Source organism: Orcinus orca, chromosome 1 (genome assembly GCF_937001465.1).
Source record: "Orcinus orca chromosome 1, mOrcOrc1.1, whole genome shotgun sequence".
Lineage (NCBI taxonomy): Eukaryota > Metazoa > Chordata > Mammalia > Artiodactyla > Delphinidae > Orcinus > Orcinus orca.
The window spans coordinates 137,863,832-137,883,146 of record NC_064559.1 but is presented as its reverse complement, the minus strand read 5'-3'; the positions used below and the strand labels follow the sequence as shown (position 1 = coordinate 137,883,146).

Below are 19,315 nucleotides of genomic sequence, written 5' to 3'. Positions count from 1 at the left end.
AACTGCAAAGCTAGGACTAGATCCTGGATCTCACGACTCGGTCCAGGCCTTTTCTAGTGATCTTCGTTTGGTGGAGAGAATTTAAGTGGGACATGGAGCTTCCTTGGTGGCTCAGTTGTTGAGAATCCACCTGCCAATGCAGGGGACACGGGTTCAAGCCCTGGTCTGGGAAGATCTCACATGCCGCGGAGCAACTAAGCTCGTGTGCCACAACTACTCAGCCTGTGCTCTAGAGCCCACGAGCCACAACTACTGAGCCCGTGTGCCACAACTACTGAAGCCCGTGAGCCACAACTACTGAGCCCGTTGCCAAACTACTGAAGCCCACAAGCCACAACGACTGAGCCCGTGAGCCACAACTACTGAGCCCGTGAGCCACAACTACTGAAGCCCACATGCCTAGAGCCCGTGCTCTGCAACAAGAGAAGCCACTGCAATGAGAAGCCCGTGCACCACAATGAAGAGTAGCCCCCGCTCGCCTCAACTAGAGAAAGCCCACGCACGCAGCAATGAAGACCCAACACAGCCAAAAATAAATAAATTAAGAAAAAAAAAAAGAATTCAAGTGGGACAAAGAGGAACCATATCAACCCCTCCTCCACTCCCAAGTTAAGGAGTCTCTCTTCCCTTCAAGGTCTATTCCTTGATTTGTGGAATGTCCTAGACCAGTGGTTCTCAACCTTGGCTACACGTTAGAATCATCTGGGGAGCTTTAAAAAATATATAGATTTCTGAGCCCCAACCATAGAGATTTTTTATTTACTTGGTCTAGGGTGGGGAAAAACGTCACTGTTTCTTTTTAAATGCTTCCCCAGGTGACTTTAAATATGTAGACAGGATTGAGAACCACTATTCTGTGCCCTCTCTATAATTTCTACTAATTTGGGGGGCAGAGGGTGGTAGGGGAAAGGAGGCAGGTTATTCTCCTGTTGTCTCTGGCTCCACTGAATTAGATCCCTGCAGAGACACAATTATTTTACAGGTGCTATTCCTCTTTTAAATGATGTCAACATAAGCAGGGACCTTAGCCTTTCTTTGATTGCCTGAAAAAGAAAACCCTATTCACCTGGGTAACAGATTTTTCTCAAGTTTGGCAGGTTGGAGTATTGCAGTAATATAGACACTTAAAATAGAATACGAAATGCTGGTGTTCTTCAAAGACTTGACAACTCTGGTTTGTGGTTCAGATCTCTTCTCTTTCCCTTTTCTCTCCTCTTTCCCTATCTCCACATTCCTATTCTAACAAAGGACGTTTTGCTTTCTCTTTTGCTGTATTATCTCCTGCTGATCCCAAGCCTTCAAGGGTCTCACCTTTCACCCCAAAGGACTTATTGTATTTTCCTAAACAAAGGTAATTCTCTCGTAAGAAGAATGCAGGGTTTAGCTCTTCCAAGGGCCTATGGACATTGTGGTTGCCTCCCACATGTCTAGTCTCTGCTTTCTTAGCAATCACCCCAGTTTTCACGTGCAAATCCACACCTCTCTGTGCAGCCCCCATAATCTGGGGGAAGCTAATTCCACCTCTGACTCCAGGACTGAGACTCTAGGCCAAAGGTTCCTTTCTTGGTTCACAGTACCTGTAAGTGTCTCATTAATATTTTCATGGTGCCTTTAGGCCAAGAAAGAAAAAATGAAACCCAAACCAAAACCAGCAAATAAAATAAACCCCTACAAATCTAACACTTTTGTTTATTAAGTAGTTAGGTCCAAACAACTTAATAGTAGAATTGTGTGTGATGTCTGACAGGTATATCTGTGTTCTTTTTGAAAAATTTAAATTTCTGCCGTGGTGCCCCTGTGAGTTTGTTTGTGGTGCCCCTGTGTGCCTTGATGCAGTCAGGAAACTGCAGCTCCAGAGAAATTCACCCCCTGGTTATATTAGTGGCTCAGGGATGGACAGATGATCGGTTTGGACTATTAAGGATGGACAAGATCTGAAAGAAGCTTCCTTACTTTTCTGAGAGGACTCATGTCCCCCTCCCTGAATGTGTGTGAAGAGGCAAGTAGCAAGGAGCTGCTGGCAACCACTTGCTCCCCTGAAGAGGAGCCAGCTTTATAATGAAGCTCATCTGTGGAAGGTGAAGAGAGAGGAAAGGAATCTGGGTCTTTGACAGCATCACTAAGCAGACCCATCAAACCTACCCTAAAGTCTGTATTACTTCAGAACTACATGGACCAGTAACTCTCCTCCACTGTTTCGGCCAGCTTGAACTGGGTTTTCTGTTCATGGCTAGTGAAGATAGATTTTTATCACTGAGAACTAAATTTGGTTGTGACAGAAAGTACCTGCCTCCTCAAAACAACTTTTAAAGGTTTATTTCTCTCTCGTGTGAAAGGTGTTTTGAGGTTGTAGCACAGTATAGTGACTTGACAGTCACCATGGGCTGAAGTTCTTCTAGCTTTTTGCTGTGTCCTACCTGGGATACAGCCCTTGTCCTCATGGTATAAAATAGTTGTTTATGCTCTATCACATCCCTTCCTCAAGATTCAGGAAGGGGAGAAGGGCACAACTCTTTCCTTTCAAATCCAGGCTTCCTGGATCTCATACAGAGCACCTCTACTTTCATATCATCGGGCAATACTTAGTCTCATTGTTATACGTAGGACAAAGAAAGCTGAGAAATGTGGACGTTGTTCCAAGTGGCAATGTGCTCATATATATATATTTTAAATAAATTTATTTATTTATTTATTTATGGCTGTGTTGGGTCTTCGTTGCTGTGCGCGGGCTTTCTCTAGTTGTGGCGAGCGGGAGCTACTCTTTGTTGTGGTGCGTGTGCTTCTCATTGTGGTGGCTTCTCTTGTTGCGGAGCACGGGCTCTAGGCATGTGGGCTTCAGTAGTTGTGGCACACGGGCTCAGTAGTTGTGGCTCACGGGCTCTAGAGTACAGGCTCAGTAGTTGTGGCGCATGGGCTTAGTTGCTCCACGGCATATGGGATCTTCCCGGACCAGGGCTTGAACCCATGTCCCCTGCATTGGCAGGCAGATTCTTAACCACTGCACCACAAAGGGAAGTCCCAGAAATGTGTTCATTTAAAACTCAAGGTTCAGTTAATAAGAAGGAAGGGTAGTATGGAAGTTGGAGAAGGCAACTGACTCATTTGGTCATCAGTTGGTTCAGAGAGTAATAGTTTTTACATCCCCACTATTCTTATTTTGACCTCCGCCCCTTTAGGTGATTGACATACTGTTTGGATTTAATTAAGTCAAGGTATCCAAGTCATCTCAGGCGGACAGATGATTATTAGAAGCTTCCAGTGAGGCACAGTCACATCACTGGCCCTCTGTGCAGGGCTTGGCATGGGGTAGGCGCTCAATACATACTCGTTACATGTTGACTGACTGAATGAATGATCTTTCAGCAGTGCATTTTGGCATTTCAGTAACTCTTAAAATCCTCCTAAAATCTCCTGATGCAATTTCCTATAAGACACATTCACTCAGAGCTCAACCTTCAGTGAACAGCAAAGAAGAGCTGCCAGTTGGCGCTTGGGCCACATCCTTCTGTGCAATCAATACTTGTTACTGAAGATCCAGCTTTAATCAGCTTTGGGTGCTCTCCAGGGGCCCTTCTCAAATTCTCCCTAACAAGCTCATGGATGGGACCACGCAACTTCCTACCCAAGTAAACATCTGAGTTTCCTTCCTCTTTCCACTATTCCTACTTGAAGAATTTAGTATCCTGCTTGTTTTCAAGCCACAGGACTTCACACCTTCAGACTTTTCTATTCAAGTCTAAGAGCCTACGTGCCTAATGAGAATCAGAGCAATAAGCACTCACTGCAGATATACTGTATTTTAATATGCAAATGTTATCAACAGAGAGAAAGGCACTAGATGGAACACATGATATCGTTTATTCTGGAAGCGTTTCCCCCTAAAATGACACAGTATTTTAAAGAAAATTAGCTTTTCATAGGCACTTGTATTTCAATAATCTAGTGAAGTTTTGCATGGTTTTCTATCACATGAGAGTTATTTCTCTGCAGTGCCAGGTATGTTATTCAATAAGATACTATGCTGAATATTAAATGGCATTTTCTGTCCAAAGACACATGTAGTTTACTTTTAGCATGAATCTTCTCCCCCTGCCCTCAAATGCTAATGTATAGAAACTGATGTCTGGTGAACTCCAGAGTCAGTGCTTCTCACAGTGTGGTCTACAGATTACCTGCCTCTGAATCATGCAGCGGTTCCTGGGCTCCATGCCAGGGCTGCCGAACCAGAATTTCTTGTGGCGAACCCCAGAAGTGTGATGTGCGTTTCAAATGTGCACTCTGTGTGATTCTTGGGTACGCTAAAGTTTAAAAACCACTAACTTAGGGTTTTCAAATTAAATTAACATCATCATCACACATATTACCACTACTAATATTACAACTACTAGTAGCTAATCTATACTGAACTATTATCACTTGCCAGGGTATGGATGGAAAAAGAAATAGACAATTAGAAAATGTGCACAGAATGTAGCAGATTCAACACCTTTTATTTAGCTCCTAATAGGCTTTTTTTTTGAAACTCTGTACCAAGAGTCACCTCTGGATATGTGGTCACGGCTTTGAATTTGGTTCCACTTCAGAAAGAGATAAAAGGGAATGGCTTGTCGTAACCTATCTCCAAAGCTTTTTACATCTGTAGACAGGTAGTGTTTGGGTAATACCGGGCCCCAACTCCAGCACCCAGTGACCATAAATGAAAAACAGATTTAGAAATACTCTTAAAGATTGCTGAACTAATGTGACATTTTGAAAGATGAAAACAAGGAGAAACAGTAAGCAATTATTAAGAGCAGGGTAGTATTACTGGAGTGGTTTTGCAAGAAGGCGGTGGCAAATTTACTTTTTTTTTTACAATTAAAAAACATTTTTAGTGAAATATAGTTGATTTACAATATTGTGTTAATTCCAGGTGTACAACAAAGCGATTCACTTATTCATATATATATGAATATATATATTCTTTTTTAGATTCTTTTCCCTTATACGTTATTACAAGATATTGAGTATAGTTCCCTGTGCTATAAAGTAGGTTCTTGTTGGTTATCTATTTTATATATAGTAGTGTGTATATTTTAATCCCAAACTCCTAATTTATCCCCCCTACCCCAAATTTACTTTTAATTTGTTTCTCTTGCATGTCATTATGTCTAAGGATGGCTGAAATCCCAGTATTGTATCTGGCAGTGTGGATGTATTCCCTAGAAGCTGGAGAATAATTTAGGGTTAAAATGTCACTTCTAATTTAGTGTCTACATTTTACCATATGCTTCATTAACCTTCAGCCATCAATAGGATACTCATCAACACCGAGGGCATTTAGTACATGTGATGTCCACGGAGAAACAGTAACCCAAAGCTCAACCATTCTCCCTCCAGCTCAACTGACACATTTCCTAATCTGTTCCACATCAAGAGTACTGGTGTTGGCCTGGTGAGACTGTCACATAGGTCATGCTGTGATGTACAGTTTCATCCCATGAGGCAGAAATCATCCTGGGTGTTTTGCAGTCTTCTGCCAACTCAATTCAGCCAGGAAACAATAGGACTCCGCTGGAGATGGAGGGCATGCAAATGTTAAAGTGATTTTTTTCGTGTGCTTTGAGAGTGAGTAGATAAAGATAATAAAAAAGAAATGGAAAAGGGTAAAGGACAGAGACTCCAAATTCAGATGAGCTGCTGTGTGCTGCCAATGGACACTGAAATGGAAGCCAACCCCGCTAAGTGTCTTACAAGCTTAGACGAAGGACGTCTACCAGAGTTGCTGTCAGTTGGATGTGTCTGAGTACAGCTCAGTTCTCAAACTGTGAATTTAGCTCAGTGAGATCCAGCAACACATTCTGCCCACCAATTTTCTGTGGTTTGTTCCTGTGTTGATGGAGAGAACTGAATTCACGGTGACAGTGAGAGTTTGAACTCTTTTCCGAGAATTCCACCAAAGGCACCCCATCTGGTAGTCATTTCTGAAGTAATTTTGTTGATCATTGCTCCCTAGGGCCTAGTACAGTGCCTGGTACACAACAGGAGTTCCATAAATATCTGTCCAAGTGTTGACCTGCTCCTTTCCCTTCCCCTGCCCTTTCAAGCCCATCAGTTACAATGTTCTGTTATTTCTCTACATAGAACTCACCTCCTGCACGGGGCTCTTCATTTTCACGCCTGCTTCCCCAGTCCAGACCCTCCTGTCCTTTATTTCCGGACTGTATGATGGTACCTAACTAGTTTTATTACCCCTAATCTTTCTTCCTGTTGATCATTCCAGGCATAATGTCAGACGGATCTTTTTGAAACACCACCTTTTACACCTTTGCTTAAAAAAACTTTGAGTGGCTCCCCACAGCCTGCAGATAAGACGACCCCAATTCCTTTACTTTTGGACCAGCCCCAGCTTATTCCTTAGACCTTAAATCTCTTTCTTTCCCTGCACATACCCCTTGTTCTAGCCATTGTCTGCTGATTATAAAATAGCTATCCCCCCAGTCATCTTGTTTGTAGTGACCACTCATCCTCTGTGCCCGTATATGGCTTGCTGTTCATTCAGGTCCACCCAGACTTTGGCTCTCACCTCCTGTGATCACTCCATCCTTGGAACTCCCATCACTTCTACTAGGACCTTGGGCCATTTAGTAGGCGTTTGCCTTATCTTACACCGACACTGTCCTGTTTCTCCAGTTCAGCTGGAAGGGTCTTGAGGGCAGAGACTGTTTCTCATTCATCTCAGTGTCGCCGTGTGTGAGACACTATCTTTCATACAGTTGCTGCTCAATAAATTGCTGTATGATGCTCAAGAAGCCCGAGCTTCAAACTCAGCTGTGCTCTCTTTTTTTTTTTTTTTTTTTTTTTGCGGTACGCGGGCCTCTCACTGTTGTGGTCTCTCCCGTTGCGGAGCACAGGCTCCGGACGCGCAGGCTCAGCGGCCATGGCTCACGGGCCCAGCCGCTCCGCAGCATGTGGGATCCTCCCGGACCCGGGCACGAACGCGTGTCCCCTGCATCGGCAGGCGGACTCTCAACCACTGCGCCACCAGGGAAGCCCTGTGCTCTCTTTTCAATCACCTTTTGAAAAGCCTTTTTTGCAGAAGAGACAGCAATAAAAGGTTTTGGAAACCCTACCTTTTTTTTTTTTTTCTACCAGATTTTTATGTATGAATTAGGATATGATGTTGTTTGTCAGATATCAAAATTAATAGTTATATATGCAATTGAAGGCTCCTCAAATAAAAATGGAACTAGGATGGAGTCTTCTGCGCTTTTCTATCCTTAAGCAGGCATGAAAAACTCAGCTAAGCACAAGTCTTCTATCACTTACAGCCACTGAAAGGACGATGTCACAGTGGTAAAGAGTCTACAGTGAACCCACTTTGGAACTATCTATATCACTGGGAGCTTTATAATTAAATGGTTGCTACTTTTTGCCAAGTTTGAGACACAGTCCTTCACCTTGACTGCCTGTCATGAAATTTCCAACGGGGAGGAACGAAGCTCTCATTCCCTAGAGAGGCTGTTTCAACTTTGTTTTTTCAGGACAAGACTGAGTACAGGAGACAGGGGTCACACAGGGACAGCAGGAGGCAGAGCCAGAAGGACAACCTGTGAATTTGGATTCTAAGTTCTCTGCTTCGCCCTCAAATCCATTTTGGCCCTTTTGACAGCCATGCTTCTTTAGTAGAATCAACATATGATTATTTTTAAAAGTAAGTTCTCTAATATCAGTATGAAGTTTAACCTTATTTTTCCTCTTTGACACACATCTCTGTACATCAGGATCAGGTCCTGTTAGATTTTTCTGTGTGTATGTGTTGGGGGAGAGGGTATGGAAACATGAGCCAAATGCAAATTTCCTGTTCTCAGAAAATGATAAAATGAGTGATTTTTGATAACTCATAATATTTTTTTTGAATTTTATTTTACTTATTTTTTATACAGCAGGTTCTTATTTATTATCCATTTTATACATATTAGTGTATACATGTCAATCCCAATCTCCCAATTCATCCCACCACACCCACCCCCACTGCCGCTTTCCCTGCTTTGTGCCCATATGTTTGTTCTCTACATCTGTGTCTCTATTTATGCCCTGCAAACCAGTTCATCTGTACCATTTTTCTAGATTCCACATATATGCGTTAATATACAATACTTGTTTTTCTCTTTCTGACTTATTTCACTCTGTATGACAGTCTCTAGGTCCATCCATGTCTCTACAAATGACTCAATTGTGTTCCTTTTTATGGCTGAGTAATATTCCATTGTATATATGTACCACATCTTCTTTATTCATTCGTCTGTCGATGGGCATGTAGGTTGCTTCCATGACCTGGCTATAGTAAATAGTGCTGCAAGGAACACTGGGGTGCATTATGGTTTTCTCTGGGTATGTGCCCAATAGTGGGATTGCTGGGTCATATAGTAATTCTATCTTTAGTTTTTTAAGGAAAACTCATACTGTTCTCCATAGTGGCTGTATCGGTTTACATTCCCACCAACAGTTCAAAAGGGTTCCCTTTTCTCCACACCGTCTCCAGCATTTGTTGTTTGTAGATTTTCTGAGGATGCCCATTCTAACTGGTGTGAGGTGACACCTCATTGTAGTTTTGATTTGCATTTCTCTAATAATTAGTGATGTTGAGCAGCTTTTCATGAGCCTCTTGGCCATCTGTATGTATTCTTTGGAGAAATGTCTATTTAGGTCTTCTGCCCATTTTGTGATTGGGTTGTATGTTTTTTTTAATATTGAGCTGCATGAGCTGTTTACATATTTTGGAGATTAATCCTTTGTCCATTGATTCATTTGCAAATATTTTCTCCCATTCTGAGGGTTGTCTTTTCGTCTTGTTTATGGTTTCCTTTGCTGTGCAAAAGATTTTAAGTTTCATTAGGTCCCATTTGTTTATTTTTGTTTTTATTTCCATTACTCTAGGAGGTGAATTCAAAAAGATCTTGCTGTGATTTATGTCAAAGAGTGTTCTTCCTATGTTTTCCTCTAAGAGTTTTATAGTGTCTGGTCTTACATGTAGGTCTTGAATCCATTTTGAGTTTATTTTTGTGTATGGTGTTAGGGAGCGTTCTAATTTTATTCTTTCACATGTAGCTGTCCAGTTTACCCAGAACCACTTATTGAAGAGACTGTCTTTTCTCCATTGTATATCCTTGCCTCCTTTGCCATAGATTAGTTGACCATAGGTGCGTGGGTTTATCTCTGGGCTTTCTATCTTGTTCCATTGATCTATATTTCTGTTTTTGTGCAAGTACCATATTGTCTTGATTACTGTAGCTTTGTAGCATAGTCTGCAGTTAGGGAGTCTGCTTCCTCCAGCTGCATTTATTTTCCCTCAAGACTGCTTTGGCTATTCAGGATCTTTAGTGTCTCCATACAAATTTTAACATTTTTTGTTTTAGTTCTGTAAAAAATGCCATTGGTAATTTGATAGGGATTGCATTGAATCTGTAGATTGCTTTGGGTAGTATAGTCACTTTCATAATATTGATTCTTCCAATCCAAGAACATGGTATGTCTCTCCATCTGCTTGTGTCATCTTTGATTTCTTTCATCAGTGTCTTATAGTTTTCTGAGTACAGGTCTTTGACGTCCTTAGGTAGGTTTATTCCTAGGTATTTTATTCTTTTTGTTACAATGGTGAATGGGATTGTTTCCTTAATTTCTCTTTCTGATCTTTTGTTGTTAGTGTCTAGGAATGCAAGAGATTTCTGTACATTAAGTTTGTATCCTGCAACTTTACCAGATTCATTGATCAGCTCTAGTAGTTTTCTGGTGGCATCTTTAGGATTCTCTATGTATAGTATCCTGTCATCTGCAAACAGTGACACTTTTACTTCTTCTTTTCCAATTTGTATTCCTTTTATTTCTTTTTCTTCTCTAATTGCCGTGACTGGGACTTCCAAAACTATGTTGAATAATAGTGGTGAGAGTGGACAGCCTTGTCTTGTTCCTGATCTGAGAGGAAATGTTTTCAGCTTTTCACCATTGAGAATGATGTTTGCTGTGGGTTTGTCGTATATGGCCTTTTTTATGTTGAGGTAGCTTCCCTCTATACCCACTTTCTGGAGAGTTTTTATCATAAATGGGTGTTGAATTTTTTCAGAAGCTTTTTCTGCATCTATTGAGATGATCATATGGTTTTTATTCTTCAGTTTTTTAATATGGTGTATCACATTGATTGATTTGCGTATATTGAAGAATCCTTGCATCCCTGGGATAAATCCCACTTGATCATGGTGTATGATTCTTTTAATGTGCTGTTGGATTCTGCTGTATTTTGTTGAGGGTTTTTGCATCTATATTCATCAGTGATATTGGTCTGTAATATTCTTTTTTTGTAGTATCTTTATCTGGTTTTGGTATCAGGGTGATGGTGGCCTCGTAGAATGAATTTGGGAGTGTTCCTTCCTCTGCAATTTTTTTTTTTTTTTTGGTGGTACACGGGCCTCTCACTGTTGTGGCCTCTCCCGTTGCAGAGCAAAGGTTCCGGACGCGCAGGCTCAGCGGCCAAGGCTCACGGGCCTAGCCGCTCCGCAGCATGTGGGATGTTCCCGGACTGGGGCACGAACCCGCATCCCCCGCATTGGCAGGTGGACTCCCAACCACTGCACCACCAGGGAAGCCCCCTCTGCAGTTTTTTAGAAGAGTTCAAGAAAGATGGGTGTTAGCTCTTCTCTAAATGTTTGATAGAATTCACCTGTGAAGCCATCCGGTCCTGGACTTAAGCTTGTTGGAAGATTTTCAATCACAGTTTCAATTTCACTACTTGTGATTGGTCTGTTCATATTTTCTATTTTTTCCTGGTTCAGTTTGGAAGGTTATACCTCTCTAAGAATTTGTCCATTTCTTCCAGGTTGACCATTTTATTGGCATAGAGTTGCTTGTAGTAGTCTCTTAGGATGCTTTGTATTTCTGCGGTGTCTGTTGTAACTTCTCCTTTTTCATTTCTAATTTTATTGATTTGAGTCCTCTCCCTCTTTTGCTTGATGAGTGTGGCTAAAGGTTTATCAATTTTGTTTATCTTCTCAAAGAACCAGCTTTTAGTTTTATTGATCTTTGCTATTGTTTTCTTTGTTTCTATTTATTTCTCCTCTTATCTTTATGATTTCTTTCCTTCTACTAACTTTGGGTTTTGTTTGTCCTTCCTTCTCTAGTTCCTTTAGGTGTAAGGTTAGGTTGTTTATTTGAGATTTTTCTTGTTTCTTGAATAACTCAGAATATTTTAATAAAAAATTTTAGCATACCAAATGGATTGAGTGATGCCATTCAAGTTACTAACCAGTTAGGTGTTGTATTTTAAGCTATACAATGTTGAACTCCAGGCAGCAAAGAGTAAGGAGTTTCTAACTTTCGATGGTTTTTAATTTGGACACATTCCTCTAACTTTTACTGCTGTTTGGAAGCTGTTCTTTTGTACCTCTATTATAGACATAGTGATTACTTCTTGTGGGGCACATTATTCAGTATCCTAAGCTAGGTGCTTTTGGAAGTTGTAGGAATCCTTATAGGCAATGGCTTTCAACTTAGTCTGTGCACCAGAATCACCTGTGGTGCTTTTAAAAGTGCAGATGCTTGGTAGAGGACAGACGTGTGGTTGCCAAGGGGGAGCAGGTCGTGGAGAGAAGGATTGGGAGTTTGGGAATAGCAGACGCAAACTATTACATATAGAATGGATAAACAACAAGGTCCTACCATCTTGCACAGGGACCTATATTCAATAGCCTGTGATAAATCATAATGGAATAGAATATGAAAAAGAATGTGTATGTATATATATATGTATAACTGAATCACTTTGCTGTACAGAAGAGATAACACAAGATTGTAAATCAACTATACTTCAATAAAATAAATTTTAAAAAATGCAGATGCCTGGGCTGGATATCAGACCCAGAGCATCAGAATTTTCTGAGATAGGCCCAGGGCAGTGTGTTTTCAGAAAGTTCTTGAGGAGATTTTAATCCACATCTCTCACCAGGAACCACTAATTTAAGGTCACTCAGAGGCTTTTTCTTTAGTAAGCAAGTGTCTTGGATTGAAAGACCCCTTAAAAGGCCATTTGCTCAACCATCTAACAAGATGCTTGAGCTCCTGCAATGACATCCCATAAAGTCTGTTGAATACTTTTTGATGTCCATCGTATAATGGGTGGAATTAACAGTGCTTTAAATATAATTTTTCCTTTTTTTTTCTTTGACATTTTCTTGAAATAATAATGTTTTTTCAAGAGAAAAAAAAAATTATTTTTCCCTTTCTCCTACTTGGCTAATTTTGCCTTCTTCCTGCCTTGGGAATTGCTGTTGATAATCAGCAAGGCTGTTTTGGTCTCACAGCTTCAGATTATTTATTGCCCTATCATGCCAAAGCATTTTATTTGGCCTTGCCAGCCTTGTTGGCATACAGCTCTGGGACTATTGTCAGATAAGGCAACTGCTGCTAGGAAAAGAAGCATAAACAGTTGTTACAAACTCAGAGTCTATTTGATTTTTGTGTTTTAATTTCTTAATTCAGGCATGGTAGATTTTTTTTTTTTTAAATTATTGTCTTGTGGATCTGGTGAATACAACTGGAACAGACAATCTGATACTGAGACTAAATTAAACCTGCAATGGATTGTCAATTTGCCCTTCACAGTATAGACCCAAAGCGGGAAATCTTGTGGCTACAGACTGTAATTCCCTGTGGCAACAAATGAAAATGCAAAGTCTTTATTTTTCTATTTCAATCACCCTGTTGATACTAGTTACCTCTCATTCTGTCTTTTGGTTTTTGCTCTTGCTGTTCCAGTTGTCATTAAAGGAAATTCCAGGCAATTAAAAAAACATACAAAATCCAAACACATCAAGGGTTTTTCCATCTGCATGTTTTATATGACCACCTATAAAATAACATGGACATTTTTGGACATAAAATCAATGCTGAATCTGAGTCAAAACGAGAAGAAGTACTGAGTGACCTCTATTATATAGTTAGTCATTCAAAAGAAAAACACGCTGTATCCTATGCCATTTAAATTAGCTTAAAGCAAGCAGCCTATGTCCTCATTCAAGGAATCTTACAAATGTAATTCGTTATTTCAGGAAGTAGATAAAAAACTTAGACATTTCTATCCAAATGCATTATGATCATTTTAATTAAAATTACAAGCATACTGGAATTCCATGTACTATACTTCAGTTCCATTTATATGACAAAGGCACAAAAAATGGAGTGGTGATCTCATAATTCTTTTCTTACCACATCCTTTTAGTACTTCTATTAAAAGTCTTCTTAAACAATAATTCACTGTGATATAAAAGAATAAAATTATTAATAAAAGAAAGGCCACTAAATAAAACTGCAGATGCCCTATGGAGAAAATACCTGGTCTCCTGTGTGGGGTTAGGTTAGGAAGGTGGGGATGCGCCTCTTGCCTCCCGGCCAGCAGATGATACACCCCACTCCCCCCCCACAACATGTCAGTGCCACAAGTTCCTGGAGCTCCAAGCTTGGGTAGAGCGGCAGCTTCCTCATCTGATTAGTTTCAGGAAAGTTTTAGCTAAGTGTCACTCTTCCCAACTTCCTTTCCTTCTCTCCCTCACTCCCTCCCTTTGTCCTTCCTTCCTTCCTTTCTCTCTCCCCACCCCCCCCTGCAGTTGCCTGGAAGGCTGAATGCTACCAAGGAGACTGAGTTAAAAATCATTACTGTGAGTCCCTCCTGAGGGCAAGAATTACGATCTGTCCTTCTGTGACAGAGAGCACGTAATTAATCCAGGTTTCTGGAAAGCAAGTCAATTTTGTCACAGATCTAGAAAAAGAACAGGTGAGATGTGGTGCAAATCTACTCTTTATCATGTCTTTTATCCTCCCCAACTTTACTGACATACAAAGGGCAATTAAAAATTGTATATATTTAAGGTTTACAAAGACCGGCAGGCAAGGGGAAATGGGGAGATATTGGTCAGGAGTTACCAAGTTTGTCTTTTTTTCCTTAGCTAAAAAAAAAAAAACACCAGCCTAGTCTGTGGACAAGACAGGCATCATATAGGCGATAAAGCAGGAATTTGAGACTTAGACCCAGCTACTGGAGAAGTATTTCTGTAAGTTAATCACAGCCCACTTCCAACAATATATGTATTTTTATTAAACTTTAAAAATTAAAGTGCAACATACAAGATGGCCCTCCACACCATGACTGCCTCCCTCTTTTTTTTTTTTTTTTTTTTTTTTGCGGTACGCGGGGCTACTCACTGTTGTGGCCGCTCCCGTTGCGGAGCACAGGCTCCGGACGCACAGGCTCAGTGGCCATGGCTCACGGGCCCAGCCGCTCTGCGGCATGTGGGATCCTCCCGGACCGGGGCATGAACCCGCGTCCCCTGCATCAGCAGGCAGACTCTCAACCACTTTGCCACCAGGGAAGCCCTCCCTCCCTCTTTTTAAAGTAACTACTATTCTGACTGCTAACAGCATAGAGTAGTTTTATCTCTTGTTTAACTTGAAGTGAATGAGATAATATAATATGTACTTTTTGGAGGTTGGCTTCTGTTGCTCAAATTATGTTTGTGAGCAGTAGTTCCAGCTGGGTGGCAACTGGAGTTCTCATCTTTTTGAGAAGACAAACATTCCTCCTGGAAGAGTACTAGTAGATCTACTGCCTACACACGAATTAATTACTCTTATAGTATTTTCTTTTATAGCTAGAGGAGCAGGATGAAGGTAGTGATTGCCCAGGGGTACGAAGGCAATGATGAAAAGTGTAGGAGAAAAACTATAGCAAGGGCAGATTGCTCTAAAGGCTAATTTTGCTTAGATAATAGTATTTGTAGGGTAAGACTTGGTATCGAATATCTTTAGTAATTTCAAATCAACCTAATCTCCAGTACTTTGACCGTATCAACAGTAAAATATGGTAATAATAGGTCCTCCTTTCTTCCTTCCCTGTATTAGATAATCACTGTGTTAAGTGTGTATTAAATGTACTCTGCATTCTGGGCTTTTTAGCAGAGAATTGCTAGATGGACTATTTCATTTAAATATACAATGCATACACTATTAAATCTACTACAACTGAGACAGGCATGATGACTGTCTCCACAAGAACCCACTTCATTAACCAAGAATAGATTGCAACCCATTACAAAGTGTTTCAAATGCAATAAGACTACCCAGAAACGCTTGGGCTCTCAGCTTTGCAAGAATATGCAAGAAGTAGTTTTATAGACTCTGAAGGAAGCAAGTACTCAGCAAGCAGTGACAGATGTGGGACGCAATCAGGCTTTCAGTGTGTGGCACAGGAAGGCACAATTCACCTCTGTCTAAATGCTATGCCCTTCGAAGAAAGGCCCAAGTGGCCAGGGGTTTCTCTACAGAGACAAGACCGAGACATCAAGATTTGCAAAGGAAAAACAGATTCTGAGACCAAACTCATATCTTCCCTGAAACAGGTCAGATCCTGATAACAGCAAAAAATGGGAAGAGGGGAATAGTTGGAGAGAGGGGAGGATAAAGAGGGAGATTAGCTAGAACCAATCCATGGCAAAATAATTAGAAAAGGCTTTCCAACAGAAAAAGAATGGATACGGAGTAGGGCGGGCAAGTGGGGAGAGGAGAATCAGGGTCCAGGAAATCTGATTCTGGAACCATGATATCCTATTCAAAATGCCTTATTTCATCTGTTCTCAGTATTTTCACTTGCAAAATGGAGAAAATACGCTTTCATTACTTGTAAATGATGTATTTGTCTCTGTCCATTTGTCTTCCTGCCTGTCTATACCAGTATTTATATGTCCAAATTAGTAGTAGGACTTACCCACTATCAATTTTACTGATTGATTTAATGCAGGAGCCCAAACTGTTCGCAAATAAATAAGCAGTTCAATTCACTAAATCTGAATTTCACCAACCCACCTATTTCTGACCTGAGAACATGCCCTCATGGAGATCTCATTATTCTTCAGTTTGCTTTGCTCTCCTGCTTTTGCTACAAGGGAAGGTAACCTTTTTGATGCTAGGAACATGGCGGGTGGGCACTTGCTAACTCCATAGGCCCATAGTTTATGAAGCACATTTGCTGATGGAAAATTCAATCCCCAAAAATGTCTTTCTACTCAGTGAGGATTATTTATAGCTTCTGACACAGAAGGTTTCAAGTTTAGAGTGAACATCACTATTAACACTAACTCAAATGAACTTTAAAGGAAGGAGGACTATAAAATCCTCATAGGATGCCCTTAAAAGATGTGGTCTTAGAGGACTCGACAATGGGAAAGGAAAGATTAAGGGAGAAATGTGAGTGAGTTGCCAAGGCATACAATGGGACTTGGGGCTTGGCTTTCTTTTTTCAGGTCATCAGTGGCCCTCTTTTCTGATTGCAGGGTCTTTCCCCTCCTTTTTTTTTTTTTTTTTTTTGCAAAAGGAATGATGGTCCAACACCTCTGTAGCAATACAGCCTCTTTTGCTCAGAGCCTGTGGGTACCCAGACTCCTACTTCATGGAGATAAACTCATCTCTTGCTCACTTTTATGTCCCAACCTCTTTAGATGTCACCTGCCCCATCCAGCTATCTGGGAGCCCACAAGAAAACTCTTCATTAGTTGGGCTAGTTTGCCCACATCTCACGAATATATTTTGCTTAGTTTTTGCTTATTCCATGTCCCCACCTGTAACACTCTCTCACTGAATCCCACCCTGATAAATCCTTCAAGACCCACATCTAGCCACATTTTCTTCATGAAGTTTTCTCTGAATATCTAAACCTCAAGAGTTTCCTCTTCTCCTCTGAATAATAGTTAGGGCTATTTCATATAACAGTGCTAGTTAACCATATTGTATTATCTCTTAGTTTGTTATATGTTAGTTTCTCCAGATTATTTAAGTTAGGGACCAGCTTGAGTTAGGGACCTATTGGTTAGACACCAAGCTATTTGAGTTAGGGACCTAGTTTATCCAAAATGGCAGATGGGGCTACTTTTTCTAGTTTGTCTACCCAGAGAGGTTCTTTCTGCTAATTCACACAAAGACACAGTACAGACCAACTTCAGCCTTTTCCTTCTCTTGTAATCAATTTCAGACATGTACAGACCAACCCAGCTGCCATGGAGTTAGTCCCTGAGGAGAAATATAATCTTTCTAGATCCTCTAAGTAACACCATTCATCAGATGTTTTCCTTCAAGACACCATTTTTTTTTAATATGCAGAAAGTTGACATAGCCTTCCAGCTGAAACAGAACAAAAGACATTCTCTAAAGCAACAGAAAAAGCCCCAGATTCAAAATCTGAGGTAGATTGTTCAACAAGAATTGTTAAAGGTCCTAGAAATACAATCAGAGATACAGTTTGAGAAAAGGAAGAAAGGCCAAGTGAGCTGACTGAAGAAGTTGCAGATAATGCAAAGGGGAAAGTCAGCAAGTGGGAGGCAATGATTACTTCCCAGACAAACCATACCAAGTCTAGCACTGAGGCAGAAGAGTAAAGACCTGATAGGGCAAACAAATAAATTGTATACCTTGGGGCACACAGACTTCCTCTCTTTGCCTAAGAGGAGTTACTGTCTTGGTCCTCTAATAAGTCATGTGTAGTGCAGGACCACCTGAGAGGAGGGGGCAAAAAGTAGTCGCAGCCCACCATTTAGTATTAGCCTTGCGATCTGGGGTGAGCCACTCGATCTAGTTCTTAACTGCAAAATAGAGATAAAACCACCTCCCACATTTATTTATTCATCATTCTCTTTATTTAAGGACCACCATGGGCCAAGCACAAAGGCGCACATGGTGAGCAAAACAGACATGGTTTTTGCCCTTATGAAGTGTCCAGATAATCTCCCAGGTTGTTAGTTACAGAGACGAAATGTGCCTTTGAACTGTAAAGCACTGTAACGATGGAAGGTCTTCTTCACTATCAGTGACTTCCACTCTCAATCTAGCTATGTGACCCAAGGCAAGTTGTAATTTTTCTGGACTTTCCTTTCCTATCTGTGAAATAAGAAAGTTTCCTTTCCTCAAATTTAAGTATTCCAATGCAAATGAAGAAGTTAAGATTTTTAGGTACTTCTGAATCATGTCTTTCTAAAAGATTATTATGCAATAGTTCAGAAATACAAAAGGATAAGAATAATGTAATGACCCCATGTGTACCAATTACCTGACTTAGATAAAACATTACCAAGAGCTCTACTGGTGGGATGCCTTCCTTTTCCCCAGAAGAGAGAACTGTGATGAGTTTGGTATTTAGTTTTCTGAATCGGCCTTTCCAGGTAACCTGGTGTGTAAGTAAGAATGGTTCACCAGTGAAGAACTCTTCCTATAAGTGTACTTCCCAGGAAGAGTACTTATTAGGTGTTCCCAGTTCCTGATAAATGTGAGGTCATGACAGTGTACATCACAGAAAGCTCAAGTACTAGCCTGTTCTCTCCCTGCCACCCTTGCTTGCTGTCCACCCAGTAGACAGAATTAGGAAAACCATGCAGCAGGCACCACCTACTGCCTTTAGAAAGAGCAAAGTTTTATATTTACCTTGAGAGCCTTCTGTGCAGATTCACTGGATCCAATTGCGATTAGGTTAGGCCCAGCCATGCTGCAGAAACTCTTCAAGTGCAAAGCTTCGACCACTGGGACTGTGGAGACCGCATAGTCCTATGCATATAATAGAAACAAGTAGTTTGTCATTTCAGAATAATTCTAAAACGCATTCAAATCTGCCCAAAACATTCTTGCTCTTCAGGAGGCTGCCAGGGTCCCTGAACATCTGGAAGGAAAACTGGGACCCACAAGTTTGGATATTGCCAGTTAAATGAAGATCGCTTCTAAAAAGAAAGTGCAGAGCCCCCTTCCCGACGTGTGACTGCGTCAACAGCTTCACTGGCTGACCTATGTAGTGGGCTACTCTGGAAGGATGAATATCCTGTGTAAACAAGAGCCTCACATCGTCATGGGGAACAGAGCTTTTTGGGGATTACATCCCTTCCTAAGCAGTCTGGTGAGCCAATCTGCTAATGATCAATAGAGTAAAGGAGGATGTATGTGCAATGCCTAGCTGAGTTTCCAGCACACAGTAGGCACCCAAGTACAGGTGATCTTTGATTCCAATCTGAAAAATCCACATTTCATGTTAGAGGCAATTGGGACCCCAGATTTTTTTTTTAAGTCATCGATTGTGCCAGAAACATCTGCCAGGTGGTTGTATGAGTATACACTGGGAGAAAACAGATGTCCATGATAACTTTGTCTGTTGCTGCTGTGGGAGTCCCATGAAGCCTATTTATTAAGTTCTAGCTTCTAAAACTTCTAGCAAGCATACAAACATTAGGAATTATTTTGCAAAGCCTGTGACATATAAATA

The 19,315-nt window shown here is 40.9% G+C and overlaps 1 protein-coding gene across 2 annotated transcripts in view; it reads right to left on the bottom strand.

Annotated features, from left to right (window-relative positions):
* DDAH1 (dimethylarginine dimethylaminohydrolase 1) overlaps positions 1 to 19,315 on the bottom strand; it is a 154,668-nt gene that overhangs the window by 16,305 nt on the left and 119,048 nt on the right. For both annotated transcript variants that reach the window (XM_004262975.3, XM_004262977.3), the window contains exon 4: positions 18,490 to 18,609. In XM_004262975.3, the coding sequence (XP_004263023.2) occupies positions 18,490 to 18,609 (120 nt within the window). The remainder of the gene's footprint in view (positions 1 to 18,489; positions 18,610 to 19,315) is intronic.